Source organism: Oncorhynchus gorbuscha, linkage group LG03, assembly GCF_021184085.1.
Source record: "Oncorhynchus gorbuscha isolate QuinsamMale2020 ecotype Even-year linkage group LG03, OgorEven_v1.0, whole genome shotgun sequence".
In the NCBI taxonomy this organism is placed as follows: Eukaryota; Metazoa; Chordata; class Actinopteri; order Salmoniformes; family Salmonidae; genus Oncorhynchus; species Oncorhynchus gorbuscha.
This window is the reverse complement of record NC_060175.1, coordinates 95,160,221-95,176,076: the sequence shown is the minus strand read 5'-3', so window position 1 is coordinate 95,176,076 and position 15,856 is coordinate 95,160,221. Positions and strand designations below refer to the sequence as shown.

The 15,856-nt window shown below is 43.2% G+C and overlaps 1 protein-coding gene and 1 long non-coding RNA gene across 5 annotated transcripts; one reads left to right on the top strand and one right to left on the bottom strand.

The window, feature by feature from the left end:
• Positions 1-442: 442 nt before the first annotated feature.
• Positions 443-11,942, bottom strand: LOC124032293 (proton-transporting V-type ATPase complex assembly regulator TMEM9-like). 4 transcript variants are annotated; one of them, XM_046344565.1, is made up of 6 exons: positions 11,686-11,942; positions 11,011-11,180; positions 9,450-9,541; positions 9,050-9,158; positions 3,912-4,043; positions 443-1,999 (listed from the first exon to the last, which is right to left on the bottom strand). In XM_046344565.1, the coding sequence occupies exons 2-6, from the start codon at positions 11,104-11,106 to the stop codon at positions 1,847-1,849; spliced, it is 582 nt and encodes a 193-aa protein (XP_046200521.1). In that variant the 5' UTR covers positions 11,107-11,180; positions 11,686-11,942; the 3' UTR covers positions 443-1,846. The 4 variants fall into 4 exon arrangements, with proteins under 4 accessions (XP_046200521.1, XP_046200523.1, XP_046200520.1 ...); XM_046344567.1 differs by having other exon boundaries at positions 11,011-11,174; positions 11,686-11,753; XM_046344564.1 differs by having other exon boundaries at positions 11,682-11,727.
• LOC124032294 lies at positions 5,717-7,562 on the top strand. Its single transcript, XR_006838251.1, has 2 exons — positions 5,717-6,042; positions 7,013-7,562. It is a non-coding gene; the product is annotated as an uncharacterized LOC124032294 (long non-coding RNA).
• Positions 11,943-15,856: the final 3,914 nt, after the last annotated feature.

Here is a 15,856-nt window from a genome sequence, read left to right as displayed (position 1 = left end):
GACTTGCTTTTTGGAGTGTGGTGTCAGAAAGCAGAGAATGTCTTTATTAAGGACAGAACTCTCCCCATCTTTACAACCGTTTTGACCATGACAGTTTACAATCTAAGGTAACACAAAGTAACAGCTCTCTAAGTCTCAAATATAAAATACATTATGGTCATGGACTAAAGCTAAGTGCTGAATTGACAACATGTGCATGGTGTGGTACTATAGATCTTGGGCCCATGCCCAGTTAATACTTTACCTAACGTAGGACCACATCATAATGTGCTGTGTGGCCATCTAGTGGTCATGAGTCATACAGGCACCTCTGAAGATGAGGGATATGACGGCAGGTAACTCAAGCGACAACAAGGGGTTTAACATCGTCTATAAATACATAAGCAGCTTCAATCAAACTATGTTATACTGTTTTCACCAAATAACTCCAACAGGATAAACATAAGCTCAACCAAGGTCCATTTGTACTGTTTTCCAAGCATGGTGTAGGCAATTACACAGACATTCTTTCAACATTGCAAGATCAGAGTCCAACTAATGCAAGGACAGAGTCCAACTAAAATAAACAATGTAATAAAATCCTAGCCTATATCAAAACACACATATCAGTTGATATGTCTTTAACATCAACATACAGGCCCTACCATATTTCTTTTGATAATTACATTCAAAATAATGTCAATTAAGAGTACATCTGCATTAAAATACATCAGCTAAAACATTAATTCAATAGACCTTTTCATCAATTCTCAATGTGTGTGTGTTTGAGGTAAAGCAGGCTAGCATAACTTCACCTCAGAATGTGATTGGAAATGTCCCCCCTCCACACACACAGCACAGAGCCTCAGTCGGTGCCAGTTAATGGAATATGAGACAATCCACTGACTGCAATATTCCACTCTGGAATCATACAAAGACATTTGGCATTCCAGTGATTCTACAGTAAATTACTACATTACAATGACCGTTACAAGCTAAGCTATCCACATTTAGCATCCTCAGAGGTTTCACTCATCTGTGTCCACTCCAGGTAGAGACAGCCTATCAAACAACACATTTTTCAAAGCCAGCCAAACTATCAATCATCATTACAAGGCTAAATAAAGCAATACATTTTCCTTTCTTGTGTCTTTAAGTGCAAAGGATATCATCAGGAAGTGCAAAATGAACCACAAGTGGTTCTGATGATAAATAGTGCTTAAACTAAGGAATGAACTTGGCTTGGCACCAGCTAATAATTCAAGTAACCAATTACATGCCGGCAGCCTATTTACAGTGAGCCTATCATTCACAAGCATTCAGCCTACCGGTGCGCTGAGTTAGCTTCACACTACAACAATGCTACAATGAGGATTGAAAATTATTTGTAAAATGTGCTTAAGCTTGTTAAAAATATTCTGAATCAGTCCTACTTTTTCAAAGCTTATTTTCGATAAAGTGATTGTAATATATCCAGTTCCATTTCCTGTTTTATCTTTCCATGCAGATGATGCAGAGATGATGATGCAACCACAACTTCCACTTTGCTGTTTGGCTATGTTTGGCTATACTCCTCATTTTGATACACATCTATATTCACATCTATATTTACATCTATATTCACATCTATATTCTCATGACAGCAACCACCATTTTGGAAACAAAGGACAAATGGGCCAGCGATCGTTCCAAACAGAATTACCATAACGCTCATTAACAATCCTAAATGTGCAGGGACTGTATTGAAATGGCAATGGGATTGAAATCCTGAAGAACAAGATGTAGCTAGTGACAGTACAACAGCAGCAGATGTGGACGAAGCTTGGGAGGTGACTCTAGCCTCTGATCTGAAGTCAGCCATTGAGGTTTAACTAAGCATCTTGTGTCGGTCAAAGACAGTCTTGCGCTGTTCCTGGACCTGTTTTTTCCAGCGCTGCTGGGCTCCCTCTACCCGTTCCAGTACCGTGTTACCCCTGCCTCCCTGGGCAGCAGCAGCACACTCAGGCTGCGGCCGCATGTCCTGTATGGGAGGGGTCGAAGGGGAGAGACAGAGCAAGACAGAGAGATAGAGACACAGAGAGGACACAGAGAGGAGAGACAGACAGACAGAGTGTACAGGACGTTACACACACACCTGTTAAATCAGTGAAGTACAAACCAGTGGAATTGTTCCTCATAACCCTTACATCCCACAGCCTCCCGACAGACATAACATTGTGTTGCAGATGTTAAGAAGCAGAGGCCATATCTTCCCGAGTTTGTTTCCTATGTGTGGTGTACAGTGCCTTCAGAAAGTATTCAGACCGCTTGACATTTCGTTACATTACAGCATTATTCTAAAAAAACATTTTTTTTTTTGATCCTCATCAATCCACACACAATACCCCATAATGACAAAGCAAAAACAGGTTAAGAATTTTTTACTAATTTATTAAAGAAGTTTACAGTCTTGGCCAAAGGGTTTGAGAATGACACAAATATTAATTTTCACAAAGTCTGCTGCCTCAGTTTGTATGATATATACTCCAGAATGTTATGAAGAGTGATCAGATGAATTGCAATTGATTGCGAAGTAACTCTTTGCCATGCAAATTAACTGAATCCCCAAAAAACAAGACAAGGTGAGTGCATTTGGGGAGTTTCTTCCATTCTTCTCTGCAGATCCTCTCATGCTCTGTCAGGTTGGATGAAGAGGGTTGATCCACAGATATTTTCAGGCTTCTCCAAGTCTGGGCTCTGGCTGGGCCACTCAAGGACATTCAGAGACTTGTACCGAAGCCACTCCTGTGTTGCCTTGGCTGTGTGCTTAGGGTCGTTGTCCTGTTGGAAGGTGAACCTTTGCCCCAGTCTGAGGTCCTAAACGCTCTGGAGCAGGTTCTCATCAAGGATCTCTCTGTAATCTGCTCCGTTCATCTTGGCCTTGATCCTGACTAGTCTTCCAGTCCCTGCCGCTGAAAAACATCCCTACAACATGATGCTGCCACCACCATGCTTCACCGTAGGGATGGTACCAGGTTTCTTCCAGGCGTGACACTTGGCATTCAGACCAAAGAGTTCAATATTGGTTTCATCAGACCAGAGAATGGTGTTTCTCATGATCTTAAGAGTCTTTAGGTGACCATTGACAAACTCCAAGCGGGCTGTCATGTGCCTTTTACTGAGTAGGGGCTTCCGTCTGGCCACTCTACCATAAACTCTATCACTCTACCTGATCGATGGAGTGCTACAGAGATGGTTGTCCATCTGGAAGGTTCTCCCATCTCATCAGAGGAACTCTAGATCTCTGTCAGAGTGATCATCGGGTTCTTGGTCACCTCCCTGACCAAGGCTCTTTCTCCGTCGATTGCTCAGTTTGGCCGGGCGACCAGCTCTAGGAAGAGTCTTGGTGGTTCCATCCTTCTTCCATTTAAGAATGATGGAGGCCACTGTGTTCTTGGGGACCTTCAATGCTGCAGATATTTTTTGGGTACCCATCCCCAGATCTGTGCCTCGACACAATAGAGTCTCAGAGCTCTACGGACAATTCCTTCGACCTCATGGCTTGGTTTTTGCTCTGACATGCACTGTCAACTGTGGGACCTTAAATAGACAGGTGTGTGCCTTTCCAAATCATGTCCAATCAATTGAATTTATCACAGGTGGATTCCAATCAAGTTGTAGAAACATCTCTAGGATGATCAATGGAAACAGGAGGCACTTGAGCTCAATTTCGAGTCTCATAGCAAAGGGTCTGAATACTTATGTAAATAAGGTATTCCTGTTTTTTATTTTTAATACATTTGCAAAAATGATGAGGTGGGGGTATTGTGTGTAGATTAATGAGGGTTGTTTTTGTTTAATCCATTTCAGAATTAGGCTGTAACATAACAAAATGTGTAAGAAGTCAAGGGGTCTGAATACTTTGCGAAGGCACTGTATATCTGTTCATATACCTCAGAGTCGTCCTCGTTGTGAAGGGGTTGGATGTAGGGGTCATGTTTACGGATGAGAGGTTCAACCAGCAGCAGGAACAACATGTAGAGTAGCAGAGAGCCCACCACTGACAGGTAGATGATGATCGTCACCTGGGGATGGAAAATAAATGTAGCTTGGATTCAAGTTTAGCAGACAAAGACTTTGGCTGCTTTCTGACATGCTAAGGCAAACATTTGACAAGTTAAACATGCAGGGGTACAAAGACAGGAAAGGAAGGATGTATCTAAAAAGCAGGAGAGGGATATTTCATGTTATTTGTTATTTATATATTAGAAATAATATTACTATTCAGTGTATTTGCAAATACAGACACATAGTATTGTATGTAAAAAAGAATGTACATTTTTTAAATAAACTGAAGAATAGAATAGATGTTAATGTATAAATTGATGATAAATTATGATTTTTGTTGAAAACAGGTGCCTTCTGCTGAGGGCTGGGAGATATGGGCTGGGTGACTCACAATGTACAGTACCAATCAAAAGTTTGGACACACCTACTAATTCAAAGGTTTTTCTTTGTTTTTACTATTTCTACAAAATATATTTTAGATTTGAGATTCTTCAAAGTAGCAACCCTTTGCCTTGATGACAGATTTGCACACTCTTGGCATTCTCTCAACTAGCTTCACCTGGAATGCTTTTCCAACAGTTTTGAAGGAATTCCAACATGCTGAGCACTCGTTGGCTTTTCCTTCACTCTGCGGTCCAACTCATCCCAAACCATCTCAATTGAGTTGAGGTCGGTTAATTGTGGAAGCCAGTTCATCTGATGCAGCACCCCATCATTCTCTTTGGTCAAATAGCCCTGGAGGTGTGTTGTGTTATTGTCCTGTTGAACAACAAATGATAGTCCCACTAAGCACAAACCAGATGGGATGGTGTATTGCTGCAGAATGCTGTGGTAGCCATGCTGGTTAAGTGTGCCCTGAATTTGAAATAAATCCCTGACAGTGTCACCACCCCCACACCTCCTCCTCCATGCTTCATGGTGGGAACCACAAATGCGGGATCATCCGTTCACTTACTCTGCCTCTCACAAAGACACGGCGGTTGGAACCAAAAATCTCAAATTTGGACTCATCAGACCAAAGAACAGATTTACACCATTCTAATGTCCATTGCTCGTGTTTCTTGGCCCAAGCAAGTCTCTTCTTATTATTGGTGTCTTTTAGTAGTGGTTTGTTTGCAGCAATTTCATGAAGGCCTGATGTTGATGTTGAGATGTGTCTGTTGGAGGAGAGGGCTATTTCATATATTATTTTTTATTTACACACTGAACAAAAATATAAAAGCAACATGTGAAATGTTAGTCCCATGTTTCAAGAGCTTAAATATAAGATTCCAGAAATGTTCCAAATTGGGCACAAATTTGTTTACATCTCTGTTAGTGAGCTTTTCTCCTTTGCCAAGATAATACATCCACCTGACAAGTATGGCATATGAAGAAGCTAATTAAAATGCATGATCATTACACAGGTGCACCTTGTTCAATAAAAGGCCCCTCTGAAAACGAATGTGCCGTTTTGTCACACAACACAATGCCACAGATGTCTCAAGTTTTGAGGGGGCGTGGAACTGGCATGCTGACTGCAGAAACGTCCACCAGAGTTGTTGCCAGAAAATGTACACGTGGTCTGCGGTTGTGAGGCCAGTTGGACGTACTGTCAAAATGCTGCTCTGTCGCTGACCCTGTGCTGCACGTGGAGCAGAGCAGCGCTTGGAGCAGGTTGGGGGTTTAGTGACTCAAGGGCAGGTGGTAACTGAGATGATGCCAACAACCCTGAGATGATGCCAAGTTCTGTTTGTCTAAATATGACACTTGGTATTGCCATATTGGTCAAAAGTCTGGCCATCATTTAATCAGCATTAAAGGTTAAAATGTAACACTTGTACTGTAGGTGCTGCTGCCTCCATGTGCTCTCATTGGTTGAGGAATCCCTGAGAACAGACCACCTGTGGGTTATGTTGGGGGCGAATTGGAGAAGCCCGATGAAGTATTTATAAACAGCGATTGGGCACAGAAAAACCATCAGCGGTTGGTTCCCTTGAGATACAGACCATCGTCTACAGACTCTACATAGCACAGGTAAGATCTAGTCCAGTCTCATCTTTATATAGTTTTAACCACTAACAAAATTATTTCCTTGATAATTAAATTTTTTTTTGTCCTTTCATTTTCTGACTTAATTTGTATTTTTTCTTCTTCTCTCTGAAGACTATTAGTGTTGTATCTCCTCTTCTCTCTGAAGACTATTAGTGTTGTATCTCCTCTTCTCTCTGAAGACTATTAGTGTTGTATCTCCTCTTCTCTCTGAAGACTGTTAGTATTGTATCTCCTCTTCTCTGAAGACTATTAGTGTTGTATCTCCTCTTCTCTCTGAAGACTGTTAGTATTGTATCTCCTCTTCTCTGAAGACTATTAGTGTTGTATCTCCTCTTCTCTCTGAAGACTGTTAGTGTTTTTGACTCAGGTGCTTTACATTTTTTGCCCTTTTTCTCCCCAATTTCGTGGTATCCAATTGTTAGTAGCTACTATCTTGTCTCATCGCTACAACTCCCGTACGGGCTCGGGAGAGACGAAGGTTGAAAGCCATGCGTCCTCCGATACACAACCAAGCCAAGCCGCACGGCTTCTTAACACAGCGCACATCCAACCCGGAAGCCAGCCGCACCAATGTGTCGGAGGAAACACCGTGCACCTGGCAACCTTGGTTAGCGTGCACTGCTCCCGGCCCGCCACAGGAGTCGCTGGTGCGCGATGAGTTAAGGATATCCCTACCGGCCAAGCCCTCCCTAACCCGGACGACGCTGGGCCGATTGTGCGTCGCCCCACGGACCTCCTGGCCGCGTCCAGGTTGCGACAGAGCCTGGGCGCGAACCCAGTCTCTGGTGGCACAGCTGGCGCTGCAGTACAGCGCCCTTAACCACTGTGCCACCCGGGAGGCCCGACTCAGGTTCTTCCTGACTCTCATGTGGATTGACTAAGCTATATTTTGTCATCCTGTTGACATGCAAATGTATTTGAACCCCTCCCTTCTATTTCTTCCCTCTCTTAGTTTTCTTTCCCCTACTGAAAGCCATGGCCCCCCTCTCTCTGGGACTGCTGTTTCTCTGTATGCTGGTTGGCGTCCATGGTGCAAATGTCAGGGTGTCCGGCCTTCATGCCAGCGGCCTTCGAGGGGACCCTGCTGGTAATTACCCTGACCCCTACGTCAAGGTTTGGTGTGGTGGCGAATCCGGTGGCATGACAGACTGGCACAAGGATACTCAAAACCCATCCTGGAGTGCTGTATTCAACTTTCTGAATGTGCCTTCCAGTGCTTCCCTCAAGTTTGAGATCTGGGACAAGGACCTAAACTTCGATGACCACCTGGGAACCTGCACCACTACCCTCCAGTTTGGCAGTCACAGCGTAACCTGTGGTCTGAGTAGTGGAACCTTCTACTACACTTACAGTTACCAGTAAACCAGCCATAATGTACAACATCAGTTACAAGTAAACCAGCCATAATGTACAACATTAGGCCATCACATACCTTAATGAAATTCTAATGAATTTTACTGATGAACATTAAGCCCTAAATAAAAACTTATTTCTGAACAATGGTCTCAGTCTGGTTATCTCATTTATTTGAACAGAGAAGCTACATGTTTTACATTTGACACTATACTGCAGCGTTTTGGATTAGAGATTAAATGTTTCATATTAGGCAACAATACAGAATGTCACCTTTTATTTGAGGGTATTTTCATACATACAGATAACGGATCTTAATTTGATCACTTTTGTTGCTGAGAATTTTCCTATGCCACATAAATTCACTGAATCCCCACACTAACCCACAGTTATATTAACAGTACTGAACTTTCATGAAGCCTACTATTGTCTAGCTAATAGTTTAATCACCGAACAAGCACGTTGTGGAGTAAAGGTTAAAATCCTGTTGCTGCACGATTATTTTGCTACGATAATACTGGTCAAATACAGATCCTACATCTGTATCTGTTTTACTGTTCAGAAATTAAAGCACTTTTTGCATCTACTCCTCCATTTAAAGAAGTCAAGTATTTGGACAAATTCACTTATAGTTTATTAAAGTAGTCAAAAGTTTAGTATTCAGACCCATATTCCTAGCATGCGAATACTACATCAAGCTTGTGACACTACAAACATGTTGGATGCATATTGTTTTGTTTGTGTTTCGGATTATGTTTTGTCCAATAAGAACTGAATGGTGAATACACTTTTATTGTAAATAAGAATAGATGTTTCTGAACACTACTACATCAATACAGATGCATGGTAAGGAATAATCATGAATGAATTGTGAATAATGACGAATGAGAAAGTTAGAGGACACAAATATCATACCCCCCAAAAGTATGATTGTTATCCGTGAGAGATTAGCATTTCTTAAGGGGTAATGTATGGGGGTATGATCATCATTTTCACGATTCATTCATTATTATCCGTAGTAATGGTGTCATCCACATTAAGGTAGAAGTGTTCAAAAACATCTATCTTATCTACAATAAAAGTGACTTCAAAATTACACAACACATTATTCACCATTCAGTTCATATTGGGCAAAATATAATGTAAAACACGACTGAAAAAGGGTGTTTGTTATCAAACCAATAGTTTGTGTCCTGGGATTAGTTTAAAACAGCCCGCAACATGGTTTGTGAAATTATTTAAAATGCGGACAAATCCGGCACAGAATGAAAAAAGGTATCTCCAGTAATTTGGGCCATATGTTTTGAATGGGCTATAGACAAGCCGTTTGCATTGTTGTAAAGCTGCAAGCATGCCTGTCGAGAAGCTGTGCCTTTTCCTCTCTGGCACTCAGAGGCTGAGAAAGTCAGTAGGGCTGAAGGATGTGATAGTATCATATGATAAACAAATAAACACTGAAGGGACTGACTACTGTATGGATGGCCAGTCAATCTGTTCCTTTACTAATGATGTAACTTGTTGATTATCATACTCCTTCCCTACACCATAGTCTCTTCAGCATTAAAACGGATCACTTTTGACCAGGTAATATCAGTTGAAATCAACTCTGTGTGTCAATGTAAAGGGTCAGTAGTACCTTGATGGTGTTGCTGCTGCGTTCCTCATACTTGCACTCACACAGCAGACAGTAGGCCTCCACATCATGGCCTGGCACTGGCATAGGCTCCACTACATGGAGGCAGTTACTGAGCACAGACAAAGGTACACACATTATAAATAACTAGTCTCTTATGATTAGTCTACTGCCTCTATGTTAGTCCAAGATGTAAGCCTGACACTTTTATTCATTCTTTCCAGAACTACATTGAACTACAAATTGTGTGCGTGTGGGATCCTTAATTCCACAGCTTCATGACAGAACTAGTTAAATGTACTGTGGAAGACAACAGGAGTGAACAAAGATGAGTGACTGAGTTAGACCAGATTGTGAGTTCTGCATGATGTGCATTGGGCCTATGTGATAGAACATTTCTCACCAATCTTTCTGGGAGACATTCCTGCTGTAGATGTGTCCAGTGATGTTCCTGTAGGGTGGACAGATACACTTGCAGCGCACGTCTTCAAAACTCTGTGAACATAGAGAATAACATTACCGTCATGGGGGTCTTCAACATAGAGAATAACATTACCGTCATGGGGGTCTTCAACATAGAGAATAACATTATCGTCATGGGGGTCTTCAACACAGAGAATAACATTATCGTCATGGGGGTCTTCATCACAGAGAATAACATTATCATCATGGGGGTCTTCAACGTAGAGAATAACATTACCGTCATGGGGGTCTTCAACATAGAGAATAACATTACCGTCATGGGGGTCTTCAACATAGAGAATAACATTATCGTCATGGGGGTCTTCAACATAGAGAATAACATTATCGTCATGGGGGTCTTCAACATAGAGAATAACATTATCGTCATGGGGGTCTTCAACATAGAGAATAACATTATCGTCATGGGGGTCTTCAACATAGAGAATAACATTATCGTCATGGGGGTCTTCAACATAGAGAATAACATTATCGTCATGGGGGTCTTCAACATAGAGAATAACATTATCGTCATGGGGGTCTTCAACATAGAGAATAACATTATCGTCATGGGGGTCTTCAACATAGAGAATAACATTATCGTCATGGGGGTCTTCAACATAGAGAATAACATTATCGTCATGGGGGTCTTCAACATAGAGAATAACATTATCGTCATGGGGGTCTTCAACATAGAGAATAACATTATCATCATGGGGGTCTTCAACACAGTGATTTGTTAGCCTGTACTCTCAGAAAAGAATATGATAACTAGAACCTAAAAGGGTTCTTCGGCTGTCCCCATAGGAGAACCCTTTGAAGAACTCTTATTGGTTCCATGTAAAAAATCCTTTTGGGTTCCATGTAGAACCTTTTCCACATTGGGTTCTACCTGAAACCGAAAAGGGTTATCCTATAGATGGGTTAGCGAACAAAGTCCCGAAAACGATGTGCTGCAATCAGGCAGAAGTCTGTGTGTTGCTGTGATTCTGGATGGTCAGATTACTAGCAACAATGACAAGAAGCTGCCATGTGGGGAATCGTAGGTTGCTCGTTTCAACTCGTTTTATCTTGTTCTTGATACCAAGTCTTGTTTTGAGGTCCATGCTAATATGGCAAAAATCCCCTAGCTAGCTAACCAACAACTGTGACAATGTATTTGAGAGACAACAAGCGCACATTGTGTGTAAACTTATTTATGTTTTCACTAAACATTCAAAATATAGTCAAAATATATATAATAAATATATTTAACATTTTGCCAACAATCTATGCCAACCCTGTCTGTTCTGCCACATAGTTGCTGAACAACCAACCCGTCTATGGGGATGGCCGAAGAACCCTTTTTTATAAGAGTGTGGTCCTAGATCTGTTTGTGCTGTCTTATCAACTGACAATGACCGCAGACAGCACAAACAGATCTGGGACCAGGCTAATGATTTGTGTGAGCATCATCAGAAATTGACACTGTACACCAGTGAGTATGGCCCCGTCAATGAACATACCTTGCTTGCATGTGCAAACGAGAACACCTCACAGAGCAGCACAAGCAGCAAGCCAAATAGGAGAGACCTGGAACTCTGTTCTCTCCTGGATGACATAATGACAGACAGGAAGACAGGTAGCAATCTCCTCAATCTGGACTGGAGGAGGAAGACCACTGACCAAGCTGTATCTGGGAGGGAGGGGAGAGGTGGTCGGTCACACGCACACTCTTTTTATGGTAAGTTTTCCCACAGGTTTGCTTTTGCTACATTTTTAAATAAACAAATGTATTTACAACTGCTGTCAAGAGTAACGTTGATTCTTGAGTCGTACCCCATCAGAACCCCAAATCTAAGCATGTTTTACCCAAATGAGTAAATGTAAACACTATTTAGCCTAAGTTTGATATATGGGATGGTCAGTCTTTGCATTCATAGCTATATCTCAGATTTTTAGAGTGGTTACATTTCTCAGCTTTGTTATTGTTTTAACTGATAGTTTCTGCTTTAACGTTAATAGCTGACTAACAGTAGCTAGCATGCTGTCGATAATGGCCTTTATTCGAGGCTAAGTCGTTAGTGTCATTAATGAATATGTGTATGTGGCAAAAGTAACATTACAAATTCCACACCAGCGTAATCTGTATTAGCTTGCAAATACCTGTGTAAAATGTTATTTATTTGCTACGCACATACCACAGGACTTCCGTTTTTCCTTGTTCTTCTTCAGTGGAGTGTAATGGCGGTTGGTAGCGAACTGTGAAGTGCCTTATCGCCACCTTCTGGGCTGGAATAGAAAGACCAGAGCCATAGGTTTTTCATTGGAAAGGACGGGTGTATTTAGGATTCCTGGCGATGCACAAATTCTTTACATATTTGAATGCAATTGAATGCTTGCTGGGGAAAAAGCCTCAGTCCAGCATGTGAAATATTGGCTAAAATGTCTGTTTACGATGTGTAGCCTGATGTATCATTTAACATTTGAGTCATTAAGCAGACACTCTTATCCAGAGTGACTTACAGGAGCAATTGTGCTCAAAGGCACATCGACAGATTTTTTTTACCTTGTCGGCTCGGGGATTCAAACCAGTGACCCTTCGGTTACTGGCTCAACGCTCTAACCACTAGGCTGCCTGCCGCCCTCGAATCCTCTCTTTAGCTGTAACGTAAACCCTGCTTCTTCTTCTTGACCCGATCAATATCTCTATTTCCTGGTAATCCTATCATATATATTCTTTCAGCCTAGACTCTAGGCTACCTTTTAATACGTCATACAAATCAATAACGCACGGATGCAGCTGAAAACACTTGAGGTCCTAGTCATCATGGGGAGAAATGGCAGAGGGAGACACTGATACTTCTTTAATGAGCTTTAACATCAGTGTAAACACTTCTCTGTATTGTCTGGTTGTCTTCCTCTTTCCCTCCACCTGTATCTGTATTTCAGACTGGTCTCATAGACTAGACGGAACATAGTTAAAGTAAGTCCAGGACAATGAAATTAGTGTGATATGTTTTGTTTGGTATAGTTATATAAGGCAGAAGGTCAACTCTACTGGAGGGATGCTCAGGCATAGTGCCCACGAAGCTCATCGCTAAGCTAAGGACTCTGGGACAAAGCACCTCCCTCTGCAAATGGATCCTGGACTTCCTGATGGGCCTCCCCCAGGTGGTAAGAGTAGGCAACAACACGTCTGCCACGCTGATCCTCAACACTGGGGCCCCCCAGGGGTGTGTACTTAGTCCCCTCCTGTATTCCCTGTTCACCGACGACTGTGTGGCCAAACACGACTCCAACATCATTATTAAGTTTGCTGACGACACAACAGTGGTAGGCCTGATCACCGACAACAATGAGACGACCTATAGGGAGGAGGTCAGAGAACTGGCAGTTGGTGCCAGGACAACAACCTCTCCCTCAATGTGAGCAAGACCAAGGAGCTGATCGTGGACTACTGGAAAAGGGGTGCCGAACAGGCCCCCATTAACATCGATGAGGCTATGTTGGAGCGGGTCGAGAGTTTCAAGTTCCTTGATGTCCACATCACTAACTAACTATCATGGTCCATACATACCAAGACAGTCGTGAAGAGGGCACGACAAAACCTTTACCCCCTCAGGAGACTGAAAATATTTGGTATGGGTCCCCAGATCATCAAAAGGTTCTACAGCTGCACCATCGAGAGCATCCTGACCAGTTGTATCACCGCCTGGTATGGCAACTGCTCGGCATCTGACCGTAAGGCACTACAGAGGGTAGTGCGAACGGCCCAGTACATCACCAAGCTTCCTGCCATCCATGACCTATTTAATAACTGGTGTCAGAGGAAGGCCCAAAAAATTGTCAGAGACTCCAGTCACCCAAGTTAGACTGTTTTCTCTGCTACCGCACGGCAAGCGGTACCGGAGTGCCAAGTCTAGGACCAAAAGGCTCCTCAACAACTTCTATCCCCAAGCCATAAGACTGCTGATCAATTCATAAAATCGCCACCGGACAATTTACACGGACCCCCTACCTTTTGTACACTGCTGCTACTCACTGTTTGTTTGTTACCTATGCATAGTCATTTCGCCCCCACCTACATGTACAGATTACCTCAACTAGCCTGTACCCCTGCACACTGACTCGGTACCGGTACCCCCTGTATATAGCCTCCACACTGACCCGGTACCGGTGCCCCCTGTATATAGACTCCACATTGACTCAGTACCGGTACCCCCTGTATATAGCCTCCACACTGACCCGGTACCGTTGCCCTCTGTATATAGCCTCCACAATGACCCGGTACCGGTACCCCCTGTATATAGCCTCCACACTGACCCGGTACCGCTGCCCTCTGTATATAGCCTCCACACTGACCCGGTACCGGTACCCCCTGTATATAGCCTCCACACTGACCCGGTACCGTGCCCCTGTATATAGCCTCCACACTGACCCGGTACCGGTACCCCCTGTATATAGCCTCCACACTGACCCGGTACCGGTACCCCCTGTATATAGCCTCCACACTGACCCGGTACCCCCGTATATAGCCTCCACACTGACCCCCTGTATATAGCCTCCACACTGACCCGGTACCGGTACCCCTGTATATAGCCTCCACACTGACCCGGTACCCCCGTATATAGTACCCCTGTATATAGCCTCCACACTGACCCGGTACCGGTACCCCTAGTGATATAGCCTCCACACTGACCCGTACCGGTACCCCCGTATATAGCCTCCACACTACCCCCTGTATATAGCCTCCACACTGACCCGGTACCGGTACCCCCTGTATATAGCCTCGTTATTCTTATTGTGTTACTTTTTATTATTATTTTTTATTTTAGACCGACCTCAGCGGGGTCGATCCGAGGACCTCACTAAACCATCCAATCGGTAGTAGCGACGGGCGGTGTGTACAAAGGGCAGGGACTTAATCAACGCGAGTTTATGACCCGCGCTTACTGGGAATTCCTCGTTTAGTCAGCTTGGTAAATATTTTCTTCTTCTTGAACTGCACTGTTGGTTAAGGGCTTGTAAGTAAGCATTTCACGGTAAAGTCTACACTTGCTGTATTCGGCACGTGACAAATAAATAAAGTTTGATTTAACACACACACACACACACACACACACACACACACACACACACACACACACACACACACACACACACACACACACACACACACACACACACACACACACACACACACACACACCTTTTAAACCCCTTATGCTCCTTTGACACCCCTCTTTCAAAGTCACTGAGATCTCTTCTTCTAGCCATGGTAGCCCAAATAATGGACAACTGGGTATTTTTGTACATGACTCTAAGCATGATGGGATGTTACTTGCTTAATTAACTCTGGAACCACAGCTGTGTGGAAGCACCTGCTTTCAATATACGTTGTATCCCTAATTTATTTAAGTGTTTTCTTTATTTTGGCGGTCAACAATATTAGGAGAGGACTTCAGGAAATAGCAGAGGGAGCACCCCCCCTATCCACATTGATGGGACCAAAGAGGAGAAGGTGGAAAGCTTCAAGTTCACATCACTGACAAACTGAAATGGTCCACCCACACAGACAGTATGGTGAAGAAGGCGCAACAGCGCCTCTTCAACCTCAGGAGGCTAATGAAATTTGGCCTAACACCTAAAACCCTCACAAACTTTTACAGATGCACAATTGTAAGCATCCTGTCGGGCTTTATCACCGCCTTGTATGGCAACTGTACCACCCACAACCGCAAAGCTCTCCAGAGGGTGGTGCAGTCTGCTCGACGCATTACCGGGGGCAAACTTCCTGCCCTCCTGGACACCTACAGCACCCAATGCCACAGGAAGGCCAAAAAGATCATCAAGGACATCAACCACCTGAGCCACTGCCTGTTCACCCCGCTATCATCCAGGAGGTGAGGTCAGTACAGGTGCATCAAAGTTGGGACCGAGAGACTGAAAAACAGCTTCTATCTCAAGGCCGTCAGACTGCTAAACAGCCATCACTAGCACATCAGAGGCTCCTGCCTGTAGACATAGATTAGGAATCACTGGCCACTTTTAGAAATGGATCCCTAGCCAGTTTAATAATGTTCCATATCTGGCATTTACTCATCTCATATGTATAAACTGCACTCCACACTATTCTACGGTATCTTAGTCACTTTTAAATTGTGTTTACATATTGCATCACCCATTTCATATGTATATACTGTATTGTATTCTATAATACACCACTGACTGTTAAACAGTCATCTCCAGCAAATCTGAGGCTTCTGCCTATAGACACTTTAAGGAAATGAAACACTAGCCACTTTGTCTCCGTATCTCGCATTACTCATCTCATATGTGTAAACTGTACTCTATACTATTCTACGGTAT

What these genes read in the sequence shown, in the direction of transcription:
- LOC124032293 (XM_046344565.1), bottom strand. Translation starts at nt 11,106, where the DNA reads ATGTCATCCAGGAGAGAACAGAGTTCCAGGTCTCTCCTATTTGGCTTG. An exon ending in CGTTTGCACATGCAAGCAAG is followed by an intron (nt 9,542 to 11,010) that starts GTATGTTCATTG and finishes CTATGTTCACAG; the next exon opens with AGTTTTGAAGACGTGCGCTG. An exon ending in AATGTCTCCCAGAAAGATTG is followed by an intron (nt 9,159 to 9,449) that starts GTGAGAAATGTT and finishes GTCTGTGCTCAG; the next exon opens with TAACTGCCTCCATGTAGTGG.